We start from the raw sequence: 23,929 nt of genomic DNA, 5'->3' as shown, positions 1-23,929 counted from the left end.
CAAGTTGTGATGGGCGGAAGGAAAGGACGGCACATCTATAACTAAACCGTAAAGTGTTAGAAACTGTACAAGCACGAGTACTGAGGATATCTTTTCGCACGTTGCATATACATATGCGAAAGGATTGAAAAGAGAAGAAATAAAGTTGGTTAAAAACCGTTTACTACTAAACGGAGTACATACTTTCAGAAGAAGAGAAGTGAAGGAAAATAAAAAAAAAAAAAAAAAAAAAACAGCAAAGAAGAAGACAAAAAATACGAAAACTAACCCTCGTCGAGCTTTTGAAAATCAAACAAAGAACCCACTGTGCGAAAACTGGGTTATATAGGTCTATGTACACGTGATACCTTTTGATATGGACAAAGGACAACCGATTGTGCGAAAATCAGCGGTTAAGGAAAGAAGAAAAAAAAAACAAAAACAAAAAACGAACAAAAAAAAAAAAAAAAAAACCCTACAAAGAAGATGAATAAAACGAGAGAACAAGAATAAGAAAATAATGGGAAACAGGCTCTTTTGACAATTTTAACGGATCTATTTAGCACTCGTATATATAGCTGTTGGCGCGGCGATTCGCAGTTCTCCGTTTAAACACTTGTATTGTCTACCGAGGTGTATTGGCAACTGCACCTACTATACGGCCGCTGAAAGTTGGAACTGCAATCTGGACAGCCTAGCTGTTGGACGGAGAAGAAGAGGATCACAGCCTACAGATGCGGCCAGAACACCCAGGGCATCGCAGGGCTGGGCTGGGATGGGCAGGGCAGGTACACCACCTTACCAAGGTTTTACAAAGGGGGAATTCCCCGTCTCGCCCTTCCCCCCCCCCCCCCCCCCCGCCGCCGCCGCCGCCGCCGCCGCCACCGTCTCTACCACCACCACCATCACCTTCGGCTGAATGCAGCGACGACAACGCAGCCCGTGAGGATCACGTGGTATGATGTACAGGGTCGTTTCACAAACTTGCGTTACGATGTGATTCGAGGAAAATTTCAGTAAATGAATATTCGATAATGTCGTGAATTTTGGGGAATGACATTTAAATTTGAAAGGAAATTTTTCACCAATTTTTTTTTTATCCGTGGTTTTGGTTCTATTTTGAATTTGGTTTTTTTTTTTTTTTAATACTATTCATACTTTTATTATAGTATATCTTCTTTAGTAACACGAGTGATTAAAGATTTGGTGTAAGATTCGGAAAGTGATCAGGTCGATAGATCGTAATATAGATGATAAACTAAGCGCGTTTGCAGTCTTTATATATAGGTATGTGCAATTGAGGTTAGGGTTCTACGAAGAAAAAATAAAATGTTTTTATCCTTTTTTTAATCTTTTTTTTTGTATTAAATGGGTTTAACTACGAATATGTACGTTGATACTGCAAACGTACAATTTAATCAATTGTCATTAATACACATTGTATCGTTAATCAATAGGCTTCACCTATAAATAATAGGATGAGGTGAAAATTGAGTACACGATGATGTTATCAGTCCGGCATTGCGGTAACGCGTAGATCAGTTCACCTGTTCGAAGTTTAAATCACTGCGTAAATGTGTACAAGATTCTTACCCAAGAAGGTAAATATCGCAAGTGTACACTGTACACAGAGAAATGTATTCTTCATATATGATTAGATATACCAGACTCGAAGTATGAATCAGTAGTGTGTATCAGTCATCCTACGATCCACGGTCGATATCGGTTAGAATCATACCTCCGCGTTCTTTGAGATAATAGAGATCAACTCACCGATTGAATTAAGTCACCCTTAGAAGTGCACACTTATCTTTATTCGCGGTGAAGTTAAGGTCATAATTCACGAATTTGAATACTTTAAAATCGGTCGTTCATAGTATTTAATATACGGAATGTTATCCATGCGAAACCGATTTCTTAACGTTGCGATTTTGGTCTGTGATGTTGGATGTTGGTAATTTAAACATCGTAATTGTGAAAACGAAGTAATGATGAAATTGAAAAAAAAAAAAAAAAAAAAAAATAACAATCAACGTCTAATTTTTGTTCTCGATAAATTTGTAAAATTTTCTGCAAACTATAACTTTTGCAACGAGAAATTGAGCCACAAGCACATAAACCTTGGTTAAAGCTTCTGTGCTTCTGTATATTATACTTTTCGTAATTTTTTCTCTTGCTATATAAAAACGGCAATTTCGAATTTTATAAGTTTCGAAAATTCGAATTACAAATTCGGAATCAGCGAGACGAAATATCGGCTCTAAAAATCAAGTTTCAAGGAAATCTTACAACGCGTACATATAGCAAATAAACAAAGTGTGCGCTTCGACGGATAAAAAAAAAAAAGAAAAAAGAAAAAACCTTACTTTCACAAACACCGTGTGTTTTATTTATTTTTTTCTCTCTATTTTTTTTTTTTTTCTTTTTCTCGTTCAAAAATTATACACATATCAGATGCATCAGAAAATTGCATGTCCTCGCTTCTTTTGTGACAACCTGTAAAGGTGAGGAACGTGTGGGAGTAGGAGGGGAAACAGGAGGAAGAAGGAAAAGACGAAGAGGGGGGGGGGGGGGGAGGAGAGGAGGTTACTGGCAGAGAGGGCCACCGAGGGGAAGGGGTCGGGTTTTAAGGTGAGGGGTAAAGCGGAGTGGGGATGGGGTAAGCCGAAGCCAACAAACTCAGTTCCAAGCCGGACTGACGACTCGCGCGATACCGCGTTGCATCGAGCTGACTTTTTTGGATAGCAACTCGGTTCTAAGGGAGAAAAAAGAAATTAAAAGAATCTTAAGACAAATTTTAAAAAAGGAAACCAAAACCAGATAAAAAAAATCAAACATTTATTTTTGCGTTTTTTTTTTTCTTCTATTTTCGGAGAGGTTCATTGATACCCTTGTGTTACATCTCGTTTCGGTGACAATGGGAAAGGAAGAGAAAACAAAAATGTACTTTTTTGCGTCGATAATGCAGTGAAAATCTTATTCAGTGACGGATGAGTGAAAACCGGGAATCTTTGAATACACTTGTTCCGAAGACGTTTTTATATCTTGCGTAAATTGTTTGTGAGTTGAAAAAAGTGGACAATATGATGATTTCTTTTTTTTCGTCGAGAATGATTGGTTTGATAAAAAATGTAACAAAGTAGTGCGCAATATTAGATTGTTAATTTATGCCTCGTTTTTAACGCGTTAAAAGCGTCCGCTACAACCAAACTCCACGTGTGTTTAAAATATAATTGTGTATACATAACACGCTGATAAAGTCTGCAGGTAATGGAACGATAACCGATTGATGCGGAGAGAAAGAACCGCGAGGATAAACGACGACGACGAGGCGGTCCACGTCCGTCCGTACAGGCTCCGTGACTCAAGTCGCGGAGGAATCTTATTAACACAAGAAACTCGAATAGTGTGTAGATGGTTAACGGTGGAAATACCTTGTGCCTACTATGACCATACCTGAAACCGGTATGCGAGAGGAACGCGTTAAAAATCATTACGCACGTATAATACGTGAGGATAAGCCGGCCGTGGATGCGCGGGTTGGAATTTTTGAATAAAGTAAAAGAGGAAGAAGGAGACGGAGGATAGAAGAGATAGACGGAAAGCAGGAGAAAATAAAGAAACGATTTTTACACCTGGACGCTTACTTCCTTCCTTCCTTCCTTCTTTCCTTCCTTCCTTCCTCCGTGCCGTGCTTCCGTTCGATTCTCGTTCTTCTACCCTTTGCAACGTGTAACACTGCAGCTTGTCGTAACGGTATAACGAACGACACGTTACACGGGGTAGTCAGGATTCCTTAAATTATATACTACAATTATATATACTCGAGACATTCGATCAAGAGCACCGTGAAGTGTCTTTGTATACAAATATTTGATATAATTTGACGTACACGTTTCTATACACCTGAAATTATCGGAAAAATCGAAAACTCATGAAAAACCATGACGTAACGCGATGCTGCCGATGATTTTTTTCCACAATGAGGGAGATAATATACACACGAAAAATTATCGCTGTCAAGCGATATACGTAGTTACGCATTTATATTGAATCGTCATCTTTTTGTTTCGGAGTAAATACCATTTTTATACACACGTCTTTGGACTTTTTTTTCCTAATCATGGGCCGATGTGTCGACATTATTTAAACTGCAACGAGGAATAAAAAAAGTTAAACCAAATTAAATCGATTGAATATAATCTGCAGCTACGCCATGAGGATACTGAAAACACTTCATTGGTACGTTTTATTTTATACTATATGAATTTATGTACTTGTATTTTTATGCTCGAGTCTCGTGTCACAAAATGTTAGTATTTGATGTTTCAAGAGCCCACTCCAAAGGACAGCTCAAAAAAAAAATATTTTAAGAGGTCGCTTCAAATTTAAAAAAAATGTCAAAAATCGTCAAAAAATTGAATTAAAAAAATTATATTTTCAGTATTTTGTTTGATTTTTAATTCATGTCGTGGTGTATTCTTATCGATTCTTTCTTACTAAATTAGAGAAAACAAATTTATGAAATTTTAATATGAATATTAAAAGGTCGCTCGGAAAGATCTAAAGAAATGCACCAAAAAATTGAAAAAAATTATTAGCGACCTTTCAAAATTCAAATTTTTAACTAAAACGTTCGGAATTTTTTTTTTTTTTTGTCTATAAAATTATACCGCAACGAGAAAAAAATTTAAAAAAAAAATCGATTCATGACGATTTCTGACGTTTTAAAAAATGTGGAGCGACCTCTAAAAAATTTTTTTTTGAACTGTCCTTTGGAGTGGGCTCTTAAAACATCAAAAACTAACATTTTGTCACACGAGACTAGAAAAAAAAAGTCGGTTTTTATGCACCGCCCTAATGTACAAGCTTCGAAAGGGATAAATAATAAACTTGGAAAGAAATTTGTTTATTCAATTCGAAGTGTTCACTTTACATGTTATACGAATTTAAGGATACATTTTAAACGAAGTGCAGATTTGAACGAGCATTTACCTTCAACATCTTTTAATCTGTATTTCGCATATTTGCCTCATCACAATTGCAGTTTATCATTATTATTCTTATACAAATATTATATACGGTATGCTTATTAATAAATAGGTATACGTACGTATAACATTTACGCATACGTTTCACCGGGGAATCGTAACCTTGTGATTAATCATGTTTCTCTTTCGTGTTATCTATTTTATAACAATGTATTATACAGATCTCCGCGCGTTGATATTTGCCAGCTCAGAGTTGGATTAGATCGTTGATTTTTTTCCTACTTGCCATCTCTTCCTAATTCTTATTAGTAATAATTCTAATTAGGCAATTTTGAATATAATTAACATAAATTTTAGCAATCTTATGCAAAGAACATCACGGCCTAGGACTGTTACGAATATTCGGACACTCAAGAGAAGGAATGCAATAATATATAGGTGCGTCTCGATGCCGTTATCGTGTTTCCTCGATTTACTCAATTTACACCCCACGTATGTATCACGAGTATATATATCCTAGGTAATCGTAATAGGCAAACCCGTAGAATTCCGCAGCTATGTAGAGAAAGAAAGAAGGGAAAGTAAAAACAAATGAAAAGAAAGAAGAGAAGAACTAGACCAAAAGTCAGTTGCCTTGGTCGTAATCCAGTTTTAGTCTGGGGGGAGTGGACTGAGCTTAGTTCGCATGTGGAAACCGGTCAACTACGACGTTGAAATGTTACAGCAAAAATGGGATTCATTTCTCTGCTATGTACGTATGTACTTGTAAAAATCACACACTTTTTGGGAAATAATTTATTGTAATTGGGTTGGCGATGTAAGTGACCTTAAATACCGTATAAATTAGAATGCAAAGAGAGAAAACTCGTAACTGTGATTTCGTGACGTGAGAATTTTTCTCGAAAGAACAATTAGGCGCGATATTTCATCACGGTAAAAATTAACTTGATGTCTGAATTACCAACGGATTAAATCTGACAGAGGAAACAATACGAAACGAAATTTAAAAAATACAAAACATTTTCTCAGTTGTGTTACTCGACTTGTAGTATCTATATATACTGTATCTGCTATACACACACGCACCTGCCATTTACTTCTCTTCATCGCTTAACAAATGTTGAATTCATAAACCTAGAATACCCTCAACTTCTTTTCACAATTGTTTCACGATGTGTATGTGTTTTTTTTTTTTTTTCATTACATTTTGAATAATTACGAGCTTGCAATGATTTTTCATCCCAGGCAATTACTTAGTATGTATATGAAATCCGAAGATATTCCACGTGATTTCAAATCGTTTACAATGATTTTCAGATTTAAATATATCACCTGATTTCGATACGATCTTAAGCCGTATTTTTAGATCATTTTAACGATGATTTCAATAACTTTATGTCACCCTGGATTGCACTTCTATTTGATTCGGAGAGAGGACGATCGGTGATTTTATCTAACGATCAGTATCCTCGCGGACAATTATGATCTAGGAATGATATTTCGAACGTATTCGAACGTTGAAATCAAAATCCCCCCCCCACCCCAAAAAAAAAAAAAATTCCCCAAATCTATTCCAAAATGAACACGTGGGCAAAGTTCCGAAAGTTTTAAATGGAAAATACATATAGTTTTTATAACCAGTTACTTACCTCGTTTTTTTTTGTTTTATAACTTTGGTAAAAGTTGAAGGAAAGATTTGTAACTTTGCAGAGTTGTTGTTTATAATGATAGGAATAAACCGTGAAAATTTACATATATAAGACAATAATTATTATAAAATTATTACAAAATTTAACAATTTTCAGGGTTTGTCTCTATCATCATAAGCAAGAACTTTCCTAAGTTTCAAATTCTTTCTTCAATTTATATCAAAGTTATAAAAAAAACTAAATAACTAACGAAACTTTCGGAACTTTGAGGCACGTCTTTCAGTTGACGTAACTGCTTGAAACTTTACACAGATTTTCTTTAATGATTTGAAACAAATTTGGGGGGGGCGTCAGAATGAAAAATTTTCAAACACCCAAATGAGAAACACCCTAATATATATATATATATATATATAGAGCTGTTTCACAGAGCAAAAATGGATACCATGATTACGCGATTTCTCATTATTTCTTAGATCTTATACGATTCTTTAAATTTCAAAAAGATTTCTGTTATCCTAAATGATTTCTTACGACTACCAATGATTAATAATGCAAAATCTTATTTAAATTTTAATTATACTGATTTCAATGTGATTTCGTATATTACAAAACCATTTCAAATGATACTGACAATAGGATTCCTTGAATGAAACACCCCTTGTCTTATACCTACACAAGGCAAGGCTAAAGAACCTGTGGCTTGCCATGGTTACGCCTTCAACCATCTATAGAACTCGAACAGGCCTGCGTGTATGGAAAAGTCGTGCTTTCGCTGCTGCTCCTGCTGCTACTGCAACGAGAGCAACGGTGTAGACGCAACAGGTTGCTGGCCTATGTGTACCTGTACACACATGTGTGTATATATATATATATATATATATATATATACGTGAGCACAGTGTATTCATGTAAACAATAATTTTCAAACCCGCGTTCCTCTGCGTCAGTCTTGTTTCAAATTACGCGTATATACTTATGGCATGCACTTGCGTGCAATGGGCATGAATGCATTATACTATAGCTATGCTCGTCATGTGTCACGTGTGAAACGTTGAAACTCTCGAGGCTGCGATATCGTATACATATAATATTATCTTTTAATACCTGAACCAAATGTTGTTTTTAAGTAATTATTGTATATGAACCGGAGAAGTTGCTGCCTTTTTTTCCCCACAAAATTTTACACTCTGTGGATGTTGGGTTGGTATTCGTTGTTCGATTTGAAACGCGTAAACGGAAATGCTTTGCGCGATGCATGTTTGCCTCAAAGCTGTGCGAGGAATTAATTAATCTTAGACTTTGATTAATCGATCGTTTGAAAATATTTTTTAATCTAAAACATCGAGTATTCCACAAAAATATTATTTTAAGGGGTCGATTGAAAAGAATTATTACTTACCAGCAGAGTTCTAGTTTACTCGCGGAAGAAAGTCGACGACCTTGAGAGAGATCGGAATCGATCTTGAAATACAAATTTTACTTACATCCTGTAATGGTTTCTTAAAATTAAAACAAACTTCCGTCACCTGTATAACTCGTGATAAGATCGACGATGGTAAAAACCACGAAATCCAGTGAACAGCTATCAATAATTCAAGTATATTACATCGATAAAAGTAAGAACATATAAATCGTTTGTTCAATTTTTATTAGCCATGTTCAAAACATACACGAATATAGATTGCATGTAGATTAGGGTGGTGCAAAAAACCGACTATTTTTTTTTTTTTTTTTGAGTTTCAAGTGAAAAAATGTTAGTTTTTGATGTTTTAAGAGCCCACTCCAAAGGACAGTTCAAAAAAAAATTTCAAGAGGTCACTCCACATTTTTTGAAACGTCAGAAATCGTCAAAAATCGATTTATTTTTTTTCACATTTTTTTCTCGTTACGGTATAATTTTATAGACAAAAAAAACTAGGTTTCCGAAAGTTTCGGTTCAAAATTTGAATTTTAAAAGGTCGCTCATAATTTTTTTTCAATTTTTCTGGTGCCACTCTTTAGATCTTTTCGAGCGACCTTTTAATAATCATATTAAAATTTCATAATTTTTTTTCCTTTAATTGAGTAAGAAAGAATCGATAACAGTACACCACGGCATGAATTAAAAATCAAACGAAATACTGAAAATACAATTTTTTTAATTTAATTTTCTGACGAATTTTGACATTTTGAAAAATTTCGAGTGACCTCTTAAAATTTTTTTTTTGAGCTGTCCTTTGGAGTGGGCTCTTGAAACATCAAAAACTAACATTTTGTCACACGAGACTCAAAAAAAAAAAAGAAAAATCGGTTTTTTTGCGCCACCCTAATGTACATACTTGTTTATAAGGCGTACATTCAATATGACAATCATCAGGGACACAATTATTGTTTGGTATGAATGGCGCAATTATTGATCTTAAACAAAAAATAACCCATTAAAAGAATAAATACCTAGTTATTCTATATTTTGTGTTTTCTCAAGCATTTCAAAGACTGACATTCAAAACTACTCATACATGCAGAAGTCGTTCGACACAGAAATGAATGAATAAGTGTGTCAAGCTTCATTATTAGGTTATATGCTCAAGAATGATTCGCACTGAGAGTTTCCGAAAAATTAGGGCAAACTATTGGACTGCGAGGGCGGAAAAAGAACGAAATAAAGAATTTATAAGATTGATGTAAACCGAATATAATTCGAACAAATTTAAGATAGTTTCGGAAATATTTAAGGTGCATTCAGTCATTCACGAAATTTACACTCCGTTCACTTTCCTTCCGTTATTTACCGCATAATTGAAGTAGGAAAATTCTTACCATATACCATTCCAGCAAAATTTAGTAAACTTACCTCTCTTACATACACAGTTTTACACACCTACACGCATTCAACGAACTTCCTGCTTAATGCAAAAAGAGAAGGACAGATATTGCAGATGCCCGTTGAATTCATACCTGGCTTAGCCTACGGGCCCGTTGCATTCCATTATGGGGCCCCGTCGCGTCAGGGGCCTGAGACACGTCGGTATTTCCTACTCATACCACCATTGTCTCTCCTCTCTCTCTTTCCCTCGACGCTTTGTTCGCACTCTATTAAATACCTTGTTCCACGAATACCATTATTCAACCTTTTCGTATTTTCCTGTCGTCCACAATACGCTAATATGCCAATGGCCAAGCCAGAATGGGCCAGGGCAAGACGTGGGCAGACCCTGAGGAACTGCGCGGTGTGTATATGAAACCGGATTGGATAAAGAACGAAAACATCGTTATAATCATTTGAAATTGCAAATGCAACGAAGAAATTCGGGGCTCAAAATTTCATTACGCATACCTGTAAATATTGAAACTGAAGGTATTACCGTTCACGTAACGAACCGATGGAAAAGAAATTTATATTGCAACTCCAGAGTGACTTTGATGAAGTTGAATTTGAAAAATGGGAGGATATTTTCATTTTTAACGTTTTACTGGATTTCAGATAGCTTCACTGTTGTAAAATAACGATTCATATTCAAAATTTATCGTCACAATCTCAAGTATCACAGGATTGACTCATATTTTCTTGTCTGCAACAAATGAAATCAATTAATTTACGACTAATGAAGAGGTTCGAAGCTAATAGTTGACTACGTGTCAAGCATACTTCCCCGAATGGAAGCCGTACGCGTTAGTTTTGAAAAATTATGAGAATGAGAACTCGTTCACGTTGTTATTATATTTTCTGAGACACGAAAATTTCGCAATCAATCACAGGAAATTAATGAAATGAATAAAGGCTCATAAGCGTTTCTCAGTAATTTATTCTTATTGTTAATTCATTCGTCATCGGCGATTAATAACTACATAAAAATAAATGAAACGTAATTTATCAGCAAATTCACATTGTTGTCCTAAAATTTGATATACATTATTAATTTAATATATCGGGGATGCTAGAAATTTAGAATTAATTAATAATATTGCGTTGTTTAAATGTGTTGATGTCATTTTATTGACTAATAATGATATCTTCAAGGAAGATCTTTTATTTCTATACGTATTGAAATTTTCAACCCAATGTAGTTTTACTAATATTTCATTGACAGTATATATGTAGAATGCTATAACGTATAACTTTGAGATATCCCCTGCTGGTATACATTGCAAAACTTTCATTTTCGTATCATTACGAAAAGGGTTTTACACATTGTTAGAATTACAAGAAAATGTGGCATAAGTCACTATTCATTTATTACTTATTTCAACGTTGAATCAGTTTTATTCAGTTCACTGCATTTTCTCTGTTAAATACGACCTTAACATCAATTCATTGTAACATAAAATTAATGCTAATGGTTAGTGTATCCGTAATAGTAAACGAACTGAACTTTCTAGCCACAGATACAAAACTCATTTCCATTTTCTACTGAGAATTAAATTCTTCCCTTGTGGTAAGAAAATGAAATAGTTAAAGACTGTATGGTAACTACAACTAGAAATTTCCTTCGTCGTATACACTGAAATAAAAAAATAAAAATAAAATCTTAAAAAAAAAAAAAAAAAAAAAAAAAAACACACACAAATGTATGGAACAAAAGTTTAACGTGGATGAATTATTCATTTTGCAGGTCTCGCATTCGAAGTGGCAGTGGCGTAGGGGAAATCCACCTGCAACAGGAAAATAACAACGGTTCGCGTGAGGTGAAGGAGGGGGTTGGGCCCGTAGAGGGGCCCGATGAAATGTGGGCCCCGAGTGCGCTCGGGCACCACCGGGAACTCCCCGTTGACGTTCCCGACACCCTCCTCCAGCAGGCCTACCCCAACGCAACAAAGGTAACACTAAATACCGATTCACCTTGCGCTCGGAAAATCGCACATTCCCGTAGCGCTAGCGACCTTCGCGATTTGCAGGCGAACGTGACCGACTTAGAACCCCTTAACAGCGTCCTAACCCTTAACAAAAATCTGACCACCACATTAAACATTAACAATAACACGAACAATGCGGATAAAATCGAGAACGACTGCATGTCGATCATAATTGGAAACGATAAAATGGAACAGCGGATTCAGGGGCCGGATATAATCATCGATCAGACCGACGCCGCTCCCGTAATTCCGGGATTCCTCCTACCGGAAGACGTCGACGTACTACCGCGACGAAAAAAGTCAAACGTCGACACCGAGGAGGACTATCCCTTCGCCAAAGAGGACTACCCGACGATGCTCAAGACTTGTAGCGACGATTCGGCGAGTCCTCGAAGCTCTTCGGGTAGGTCTGACAGCACAGCGCCCCTCGACGGAAGTCTCGATGGCGTCAATATGGAGACGAGCTTGGTTATGGGTCACCGGTTGCACGGGGCGGAGAAGGATTCGACCTCGATTTACGATGCACGTCGCATCGACTTGGGATCTCCCTGCAGGACGATCATGTCCGAGATTAAAGTTGCACCACTTTTTAATCGCGGTAGGGTGTCGACCTCCTTCGATAATCCAGCCTACGGTTTAGTCGGCCTGCAGGACATTCAGGGGCTCTTGATCAGGTCCGACGAAGTCTCCGACCTCACGAGGCTTATCGACGACGCCCTGATCACGGGGAAGTGCAAAGAACAGCCGACTGTCAACACGGGGAAACTGAGGAAGAGCGGGAAAAACGCGGCGAAAAATTCTCTGCCGACTGTTGTTGGATCCAGGGTCGTGGTGGAGGCGGAAGGACTGAGTCGCGCTGGGTCCACGGATGACCTCATCGAGGGTGAACCGACTGTCAACGTAAGTTCAAGGCCGAGGAACAGAAGTAAGAAACACTCGCCGAGTGGCTACTCGACTCTGAAGAGCGATGCTTCCATCGACTTTGGATCATCGTCGTTTGTCGTCGAGAATGACAACAAAATGTACAGAGAAATGGCGGTCGATTGCCCGAAGGATTTTGTACCGATGGCCAAGTCTCATCCGGTTTATCCACCGCCTGGGAAGACTTTGGGGACCCTGAAGGGAGGCGCTCTTATCGAGGAGCAGCATCGAGCGAAGAACGAGAAGCTTCAATCTGCTGTCGCGAAAGCCAACATCACGGACTGTAGTAAAACGAACGACCTTAACGAAAACGCGGACGCGGAGGCAAACAGTGTCCAATTGAAATCGAACCTAAACGATGATGTTAAAAATGTTGAATCGGTAAACAACAATCGCACCACGCTAGACTCGAGCCATAATCACACTACCGAGAGCGTAATCGTAGACATTGTTGATCAAAAAGACTCGAAGGTAAGGTCACGTGTCAAGAGACTGCTTTTGGATAGCTTCTCACTAAAGCACCGTAATAAACCACACTGTAACTTATTCGGCACCGCTTATAACAATTCTTCAAACTGCTTTGTACCTAGTCCTGCTGCAAACGGCTTCATCCTTTCAAAACCTCTGAGCGCTGCTGCATCTTACATACAATCTTCAAACACATATTCGACACTGACAAGCTTGGGGGCTAATGAATCCCCGAGCAATCCACCACAGACGATTTACAATTCGAGTGACAATTTACTGGCCAATTCTCATTTACATTTAATCGAAAACTCCACGAAATTCTCTTACGATAATCCATGTCTAGACGTGTCTAATGATAATCTCGACTCTATTAACCCGGCTGACAGTTTGCCAAAAATTACATTCTCAACGTTCCGTGGTGTGGACGATGGCGGGGCTCATAAAACAGTAAAAGAACATCCAGACTCCGACGAATCTTTTACCCAGGAGAAAAATCAAAACTCTCGTAATTCCATTCGGGAAATGACAGGGAAAAAAAACACACCTCTGATAGTCTATTACTCACCGAAGTACGAGAGAGCATGTATCGCGAGTTCGGGTGATGAAACCGCAACGAAAAACGTTTACCGTCAATCGTTGGATTTTGTTGAAAAGGTCGAACAGCCCTTAGACGAGTCACCGAATACCCAGAATTTGAAAAATGCCCGGCTATCTTTGGAGTATAAAAAGTACCCGAAACAACTTGAGGTCTTCTCGGCATCTCCGAGAAGCGTGAGATTGTCCAGGGAGAATCTTCAGATAAATGAATCTCTGTCGAAGAGTGACTTGAACCTTTCGTGTCCCCTTGATAACTCGATTTCTAAGGTTCACTCTTGGCTCTCGGATTCGAATTTGAATGTAGCATGTGGTACGCGAGACGACAAAGAACCTCCGACTGACTCGCGTAAATCATTTTCATCAGCAATTACCTCTGACAATACTCCGACAAAAATATCACCAGACACGTCGAGGAACTCGTTATACGACTCCGTACACCCTTACGAAGACCTGGACGATGTTTGCTCTAAGGTAAAAATGAACAAAACATTCACTCTCACTAACTCGCTCATATTTATAATCTTTTTTTCCGTTTAACAATATATTTTTCACGGTGACTTGGAACAACAATAATTTCTTCTAAAATCCTAACAACGCAAGAGATGATATTAAATAGACTTGCTTTCATCGACAAAAATACCGCAACGCTATTTTAGTTCTCGTTGTTAGTACTATTTTTTGTTGTTATTTTTATCATCATTATTATTATTATTATTATTATTATTATTATTATTATTATTATTGTATCAGAACGTTACATCGATCACTCATGACCATCATCATTATTCACCTGTCCTACCTACAAATCAGTCGTTTTTCTTTTCCCAAAGCGAATATGAAACATAACCTTACACCAGCGACTTAATACATATGATGATTTCGAACGATATGTTTAATTTCAATTTAACAAATTAATAATAATAATGTGATAATCATAATACAAAAACCATAATTATAATGGAAAAAATGCGCCTTGGTCCAGTATTTTTATGCGATTCTTCAAGGTTCGTAAAAGTTTTATGGAGACCTCAGCATGCCGATGGATTTCTGTAATGGGTTTGTGGTGTAAACATACAGTATATTAGGTATTCTTCCCGAACGGAGTGTGAACGTTTTTTTGTAGAAGTAATATTGTAGTAGCGTCTATGTATAATTTGATAATAGTATGTTGTGTAACAAGGAGGTAAACTCGGTCTTTTCGGGCTGAGCGTAAGTTTACAAAATGAAATAGGTGAGCACTCATGCGAATCGTATGCGAATATTGCAAATACGCGAGGCGAGAAGACCGTTGCTTCCTTGTTGCACACGATTGTTTATATAACAAGAGAACGTTACGCGTTTTTTCGCAAAGCACCAAATTGAGGTTAGGGTCGCGTAATGTTAAATTTATTTCGGACAGCGCATGCGCGCAGTACAGAAAAGATCACTTTTATCTCCTAGGATAATACAAACTAGGAATTAAAAGTGGACGTTTTTGTACTGCGTGCGTGGGCATTTGCAAACTCACTCTGTCGTCATGGAAACGAGTATTTTGTGCACGGAAAACAGGCGTGAAAAAACGCGTAAGACATGCTCGCGTTGTATAAAACTATTTAATTTTTGTAATCTGCGATTCGCTGTGTAATAATGTCGTTCAAGTAGTCGAAAAGAGAAAACTAGAGTTCAAAAGGTATTGCTAAAAAAAAAAAAAGTAAAAAATCTGTCTGAATTTAGTATGAAATATAATTATAACAAAAACCGAAGGCATTTTTTGCACAGCGGTTCGCAACTCTCTGACTTTGAGTAAGTATATAAGAGTGCGTGGTATACGGGTAAAGGAGAATATATGATGTATAAAACCCAAGAAAGCGACGACGGCACGTCTAACAGTTCAAGATTCAATTTATTACCTTTGACGGTTGATATATATCTACGCCCCGAAAACTTTGTCCGTTTTCTCTGCAGTCCAATTTGGTTGCGATTTCTTGCCGTAGCAATTGATGCAAGATGCAGTGGAAGGATCGGGATGCGTAAGAGGAACGTAGGGTGGCGATTAATTGGACGATTTTTTTTTTCAAATGAATTTTTAGACTGGTCTGAACGGGGTAAAACCTGCGATACCACCAAGAGACCAGAAGAGAGCCCCGGCAAGACCTCCGAAGGACAACAGATTGTCGCAGAACAATAACGTCGAACAAACGGAACCAACCCAACAGCAACTTCACTCCATACAAAAATACAAGGTGAGAAACAAAAAAATTAACAAAATGAACGTTCCCCAGTTCATCACTTCAATAAGGCGATAGAACTTCTTCTTGTTCGACCATGCTTTTTTGAATACACATACATTATGGCCGTCCACACCCTGTAAAGTGAGTTTCTGCGCGTTACATATTGTAACTCTGCTAAACTTTCATTTGCTCACACGATTTTTGTTACATTTGTAAAAAATATTTTTCTACTTCCGACCTCACAACGTCATCACGCCTCTGTCGTCACTATAAAACAGCCCCTCAACGATCTCACGTATATATATTTATATATTAGGACTAGCTCTCAGGGTATATGTGTAAATAAACTTTCCTCGTTATATTCGCGGAGATTACTTGTTGACGCTTTTATATGCTTTAAAAACAGCTGCGTGCTTGCAGACTTTGAATCTGGACGTTGGTAATTCTTTAATATTCACCTTGATTGTGAGACCAACGGAGGAAAAAACGTGGGTACAACAGAAAAGAAGAAAATGGGAAAAGAAGCGTTGTGGCAGGGAGTGATGAGGGGGGGGGGGGGCGTCTGGCACTTGTACGTTTGTAAGATACAATTCTGTGGGGAGTATAATGCAGGCATCATGAGGAATGCCAGAACCAGAACCCCTGTGGTCTCGATGGGAGCGAGACACAAACTCTGCCACAACTTAGTGCCCCGGATAGAGCTAGTACGTCTTTTATCTAAAGGTACTACCTAAAGGGACCGTATTTTTCCACTAGGTATACATATATGGGGTACTCGGGGTTGGGTTGATGGAGTGTTTTTTTCTCTACGGAATTTAAAGGACCCAAAACGGGGGCCAAGATTAGGCATGGTGCCGTTACAAGAGTGGTACAGGAACCGCGGGTAGCTGTTCAAAGGAGTTCGTATCCAGTCTAAGGCCCTGAGCACCTAAAGGGCAGTATATTACCTTCGGTATCTGCTATTGAAAGCCCAGTAAAATTCCTCTCGAGAAGACGTAATCGCAGTACCCGGTCTACGATTAGGTACTCTATGATACCGCAGTCTCGAGATTCAAGTGTGATATAATGATGGACAGGCAGACCACTCCTTCATTATATCTTTCATTATATATATAGTATATATATATATATCTAATATATATATTAGACTGTATCAAAAAAATTGACTATTTATTTTTTCTTTAAATATACTGAAAATATTGTTCAGGATACCGAAAAAAGGTGCTTGTTAAAATGGGAGCTCTTAATTTTAATACTAAGAAGTGCCTCATCGCGATTTTCTACTTTCCATAAGAATAACATGGCAAAAATGGTTCTTGCTCCTTGCGATTTTTATAACTAGATAACGACGCGTCGTACAGAAAATTCATAAACACGTTTTTGTAGGAAATGAAACGTTCTACAAAAAAGGTCTCTTGTCATTTTACGATAAATCTATTATTTCAAAAGTTATTTGAGGTCAAACGTCAACAAAGGACCTCAAATAACTTTTGAAGGAGTAGATTTATCGTAAAATGACAACAGACCTTTTTTGTAGAACGTTCAATTTCCTACAAAAGCATGTTTATGAATTTTCTGTACGACGCGTCGTTATCTAGTTATAAAAATCGCAAGGAGCAAGAACCATTTTTGCCATGTTATTCTTATGGAAAGTAGAAAATCGCGATGAGGCACTTCTTAGTATTAAAATTAAGAGCTCCCATTTTAACAGGCACCTTGTTTCGGTATCCTGAACAATATTTTCGGTATATTTAAAAAAAAAAAAAAAATAGTCAATTTTTTTGATACAGTCTAATATATACAATGTATATGCATAATGCGTGATCCATTACCTAACAAGCCGAAGGCCGAAATCGTCGCGTATCGTTGAAGAAAATTTCAATAATAATATCAGTAATCATCCTAATCATCGATTCTTGAATAATTACCTTTCTATTCCACTGTCACCCAACGTACGCACTATGCTTCTTTTTTTTTTTATTTTCATCTTCTCAGTTTCATTGCATCATAAATATGTGTTAATGGCAATTTTCTAGTCACGAAGATGAGATACAAGAGCGTAGAATCATTTTAACCGATTCTTTAATGAAAAAATCGAAGGTTGGAAATTTTGTAATTTTTATACAATACAGGCACGACGACTATATTCATATCGTATTACGTATTATTGGCACAGTCAATGACGCGTTGTTGTTTTATAATGTCTTTTCAACATCGTTACAGTTGTAAAGCAGATGTGTTTCGGTTTATTGTTTCTTACTTGTTTGCATTTTTATTTGAAGCGAGGAACGTGACACTGACACGCGTACATTACAATACAACTTCAGTGTATAGTATTATTTTCGAATAGGTTACGTAAATTCCGCCAATTTGATTGTTTGTAAAAAAAAAAACGCAGAGATATGTATAATTGAACACCCATTGAATCATTCTGAGCATAATTTATCAGCGCGATGCGTTCAATATCCTCATTAATTGTTACCCAGGAACAACTTCGCAAACGGAAAGATGAAGAAGAAAAACAGGAATACTTGAATCGGTCTCTACGTGGATCTCGAAAACTCCACGCCCTAGAAAGTCATTCGACGAGTCTTTCTGGACAAGAAAATCCAGCCTATGCTCAAGACGAATATGTCAATAGATCGAATTCGATTCTCAGTAAACCGACCAACTCTATAACTTCGCCGGAAATTAAAGAGTCTCCGAGACCGCTTAGTAAGTATTTTTTTTTATCCTTGGATTATCATTTATTTTGGAAGCTAACTGAGTAGAAAATACCAATAAGAACTCGTATAAAACAGGAACTGTTTATCATGTTACATGTTGGACAAGTTTATTAAAAATCGTCAATTGGATAAAGAAGAACATAATTGAATTATGTTTATTGTATTGTGCAGCTTATGGAGAGGTCGTGGCAACATTGGAAAGGCTACAATTGCAGCTCAGAAACGTTGCTGGAACTTTGGGAGTACCGTCGCCTGGTGTAGAAGCAAAATTAGAAGCAGTTAGGACACTTTTAATTCAAAGGCGTTTTGCAACTGCCCTAGCGACACACCATGCGCTACGAAATTGTTTGAGGGAGAATGGTAAAACTGTGAAACCCTTACACCATACCGAAGATGCCGCCAATCTGGCCCGAGACGTAAGTTAGTTTAAAATAAATTTTCTACACTTATACATTGAGACTTTATGCATTGTTTACTGGCTGTAAGTTATTCCCTGTAAGAAACTTCGGATACGTATGCAATATACATGCACGCAAGTTTCAATTCTCCTACAAAATGTAAACGATTCATTTTTTTATTGAAACTGTAAAAAACTGTACATAAATACTAAAAGTTTCAAATTTCAATTTCTCACGTTAACCCGTGCAAACACGTAGTCCTTGTACAGTTTTATCTGTAATTCTTTGACAGAGTTTATTGAAATCTGAACTAAATTTCTTCGAATTCATTTTTGAATTTTTTTTTTTTTTAGTGTGTCGAGGTGCTGGAGCAGTGGCAAACCTCAGCGAAGGGTGGCGGAAATAGCGGAGATTCGATAGGACCCATTGTAGAAGAGCTGACAAGTTTACTAACAAGTTATGAAATCGAGGGCCTTCTGTTAGCCCATGATTCCATTAGTTCCTACGTTGACGGCCTTCAGCGTCGGCAGAGTCCGTCCTCATCCTCGCCAAGCGGACCGCCAAGCCCCACTTCGAGCACCCATGGATCTAGAGTAGCTGAAAATATCAAAATCATTAGAATCGAAAAGACTAACGAGCCTTTGGGTGCTACTGTTAGAAACGAAGGAGATGCCGTTATCATAGGTATTATATTGTACCCATATTATTGTTTATACACACTTAAAGGGCTGCATGGCAAAAAAGCGTATGATAAGCAAAATAAGATTTTCAGCCAAGTGAAAAAACATTCGCATTTGAACCCAATCAATCACGGCCCTTGGATAAAGTTTTAGAATTAATGTGAAAGAACGATAAGATTATCGAAAAAACAAGTAATGTTCGGTTAAATTTTATTGTTAGTTGGATCAAGTTTTATTTAATCAAAGCTAGCGAAAACATAAATTTATTCGAAATAGAATTATTCCAATGTTTAAAAGTCTTTCGTAACTACTTTGCGCTTATGTTCAGGACGTTATATGCATGATATGTTATTTTACTTTGTTTATTTTACAGAATTTTTAGCCACAAATAATGATTTTCAATAAAAATAGGGCTTAGCCCTACCGAAAATGATGATATGTCAAATCATATAATGTTTTGCAAGAATTCAGTGTGCAATTTATTACATGATTTACTATTTAAATTCGATAAAATATATAAGAAATCACATAATAATTTACGAAAGCACGAGTCATCGGATATATTAGATTAAAATTTATATACTTCAATATACAGTTCATTATAGGATTTTCGATCTAGTATATCTGATAATTCGTGCTGTTGTAAATTATTATGTAATTTCTTATATATTTTATCGAATTTACGTAATGTGCAATTGCAAACATAATGTGCAAAGTGTGCAATTTATTACATGATTTACTATTTAAATTCGATAAAATATATAAGAAATCACATAATAATTTACGAAAGCACGAGTCATCGGATATATTAGATTAAAATTTATATACTTCAATATACAGTTCATTATAGGATTTTCGATCTAGTATATCTGATAATTCGTGCTGTTGTAAATTATTATGTAATTTCTTATATATTTTATCGAATTTACGTAATAAATCATGTAATAAATTATACACTGAATTCTTTCAAAACATATGATTTGACACATCAAGATTTTTAGTTAGCAGGGAGGTGTTTGTGCCGTGATGCCCGTCACTTGTATACTACTATTGAGAGAGGATACGGGCTAGATGGTATATATTGTTGGTAACAAAATAATAATTCAATTTAAAAAGGACATCGAAGATGAATTTGAAAGATAAGGAAATAAGATGAGCTCGTGATTTTGAAAGATTGCATCCCTAATATTCTTTGTCAAAATTGGTCTAAAATTTTATCAAGTAATAGCAAAGAATGAAAGTGTGAAAATATTGGCAATTATATGTGGCCTTCCATGCGAAAATCAAATCAAGAATAAGGGAATGTTTGTAAATTCCATCTTAGAGTTTAGCCATTTACACTGAAAATCCTTACGATTGTCTTCGTCATTATTTTCAGTAGCCTATCTTAAAGCAACATGTTCCCTAATAGGTCGAGTTGTACGTGGAGGAGCAGCGGACAAATCAGGCTTGTTGCACGAGGGTGACGAAGTATTAGAAGTTAATGGAGTCGAAATGCGAGGCAAGAGTGTGAATGAAGTCTGCGATATTCTTGCCGGAATGCAGGGTAGCTTGACGTTCCTTGTTCTACCAGCGCCAGTAGACCACAGGAATAACGGCAACACGAACATCCGCGAGGACACGACCCTGGTATGTATTTCACGAATTAAATGCTAGTAAAGAAAGGTAACTAAATGCAATTTTGTTAATATTACAGATACAACATGTGCGAGCACACTTTGATTATGATCCGGAAGAAGACCCTTACATTCCTTGTCGAGAACTCGGCGTAAGCTTTCAAAAAGGAGATGTACTGCATGTAATTTCTCAAGAAGATCCAAGCTGGTGGCAAGCTTACCGCGAAGGCGAAGAAGATCAGACGTTGGCCGGTCTTGTTCCTAGCAAGAGTTTCCAACACCAGTAAGTATGATAGCCAAGTGTGATTCAGTTTTTGTTGCATATAATAGCTGGTTTGAAGAGTTGAAAATGTTATTGCCGTTTCTTTCTGCTTGACAGGCGTGAATCTATGAAACAAACGATAGCTGGTGAAAAATCAACCGGACGTGGTTCGAAAAAATCTAGTACGTTACTCTGTGCAAGGAAGAATCCAAAAAAGAAAAAGAGAAGCAAGTCTGGCTCAAATTTCAATGACGACGGGTACCCTCTCTATGCTACCACAGCTATCGACGGTTGGTTAATTTTGATTAAACCAAAACGTTGATACCAACATGAATGTATTTCGTATTTCAATCTACCGTGAATCCCTTTTGAAACGAGCCTTCCCAAGGCATGCGATCGCCGTCTGCATCAACACATGCACAACTTTTACCTGAGAACATTTTTGTACTCCTCTCAACTCAGATCAAATTTGTGTATGTATTGGCACAGAGGATAACTGCGCGATACGAACGGTCTCATTTCAAGAGGGATTCATAGTAAAAGAACGTGCTAAGCGTTATTGAATCCAGTTTGATAAATCGAAGATATGGAAACATAAAGTGGATAAAATCTTGTAATCAATCAACTTACACTTTAGAGACTACCAGGGAATTCAAGGTTTATTATAAGTGTAAATCATATTTTTAGATTATGACAGCGAGGAAGTACTTACGTACGAAGAAGTAGCCCTTTACTATCCCCGAGCGAACCATAAAAGGCCAATAGTATTGATCGGTCCGCCTAACATTGGAAGACACGAACTTCGACAACGATTAATGCAAGATAGCGAGCGCTTTGCTGCAGCAATCCCACGTGAGTTTTTGTAAAGATGATTAACATTCTGAGAAAATAATGTAAAACATATTTAAAGTTCTACCATTGACCTAATGCACAGTAAACAATTATCAAATAAAGGACACAGGTTCAGAAACAAATGATTAAAATCAGTAATCTTTCCTTGACAATGTTATACCTAAACCTTTTGATTCGATTTCAGTATGTGTGTTAAAAGAAAACTTTGTAAGATGTTAAACTGTATTTTAACTTGTCTACAGATACAAGTCGGCCGAGGAAAGACTCCGAAGTAGATGGGCAGGATTATCATTTCATATCAAGATCACAATTTGAGTCAGATATACTGTGCAGGAAGTTTGTGGAGCACGGGGAATACGAAAAAGCTTATTATGGAACTTCGGTGGAGGCTATACGCTCTGTTGTGAACTCTGGTAAAATTTGTGTACTTAATCTGCATCCGCAGAGTTTAAAAATTCTACGCAGCTCAGATCTGAAGCCATATGTAGTTTTTGTTGCGCCACCGAGCCTTGAGAAATTGAGGCAGAAAAGGATCAAGAATAATGAAAACTTCAAGGAAGATGAATTAAAAGACATAATTGAAAAGGCTAGAGACATGGAAGACAAGTATGGCCATTTGTTTGACATGATTATTATTAATAATGATACTGACCGGGCGTATAATCAGTTGCTTACTGAAATCAATTCTTTGGAAAGAGAACCACAGTGGGTTCCCGCATCTTGGCTTCAATAAGAACAAGGTATAGATGAAAAACAAAAAAATGAACGAATGATTTGTGGTACACACGATAGCCAGTAGCTTCTGAAACGAATATTTCCTCAAACGAAAAAAGGATCCATTCCGAGAATTGGACAGTATTAACGTCTTAATTCCTTATCAAATTTTGAAGTCAGATTTATCTCAGTTTGGTTGGAACAGGGTCAATGTGGTCAATGGCTTGCATATTTTTCACTATTTTTATAAGTAGACTCATTTATGAGATATTTTTTAAACAGAATTTTTCATAATCTTCAATTTTGATACAGGCAAAGATTTTCTAATCTCTTGATGGAATGTACACAATTATCTCAAGTATCTGAAGTTTTGTTCAATTCAAGACTGCACACCATAATACTGGATGTAATAAGCAACACAAGTAAAATACAACACCTTTGCCAAAGTAAAACCAGATACGCCATTATGCAATTTTGAGTAAGTTGAAATGCTCTCAAATTTGATGATGAATGGTGAAATGTGAGTGCACTGACTTGTGGAGCAATAAAGTGGCAATTGGTAGGAGAAATAATTTTGGTGGATTATTCGAAGCCAAAAACTTTATTGAAATAGGCAAAGCATTGCACAAATTGTAAATGATAATATTCTGATCAGAAGCTGCATGTAGGAAAAAAGTCTAGAATCTCGAGATAAAAAATATCACAACTACATAAATCTATCACACCTAGTAAATTGAAACAAAAAAAAAAAAAAAATTCACAACAAAATAAAAAATGATGCGAAACAAATAAAAACGAAACAGTTATTGATATTTCATCGTTTATTAGACTGTCTTGTATCTGTATAGAGAGTTTATTCAAAAACATGTAGACTTGTTACGTAATAGACATAGATGATGGATAAAAAATTCCACGCTTGTGTCAAGTTTCAAAATTGTGCCAATGGTTGAATATACGGTGAAGCCAGTCGGAAACACAAATGTGCCAAATTGAATTGGATAATTCACGGCGTTTTAAAGAATATGCGCTC

The 23,929-nt window shown here is 36.8% G+C and overlaps 1 protein-coding gene across 2 annotated transcripts in view; it reads left to right on the top strand.

The window, feature by feature from the left end:
- Positions 1–23,590, top strand: part of LOC124413344 (protein PALS1) — a 64,472-nt gene extending 40,882 nt beyond the window's left edge. The window contains exons 8-17 of one of the 2 annotated variants that reach the window (XM_046893872.1): positions 11,215–11,419; positions 15,511–15,663; positions 18,138–18,366; positions 18,549–18,793; positions 19,129–19,459; positions 20,867–21,084; positions 21,152–21,354; positions 21,451–21,623; positions 22,021–22,185; positions 22,428–23,590. In XM_046893872.1, coding sequence (XP_046749828.1) covers positions 11,215–11,419; positions 15,511–15,663; positions 18,138–18,366; positions 18,549–18,793; positions 19,129–19,459; positions 20,867–21,084; positions 21,152–21,354; positions 21,451–21,623; positions 22,021–22,185; positions 22,428–22,918 — 2,413 coding nt within the window. In that variant the 3' untranslated portion in view covers positions 22,919–23,590. The other variant, XM_046893871.1, reaches the window with a different exon arrangement.
- The last annotated feature ends 339 nt before the right edge of the window (positions 23,591–23,929 follow it).

Source organism: Diprion similis, chromosome 12 (genome assembly GCF_021155765.1).
Source record: "Diprion similis isolate iyDipSimi1 chromosome 12, iyDipSimi1.1, whole genome shotgun sequence".
Taxonomy (NCBI): Eukaryota; Metazoa; Arthropoda; class Insecta; order Hymenoptera; family Diprionidae; genus Diprion; species Diprion similis.
This window is presented reverse-complemented; position numbering and strand designations above follow the sequence as displayed.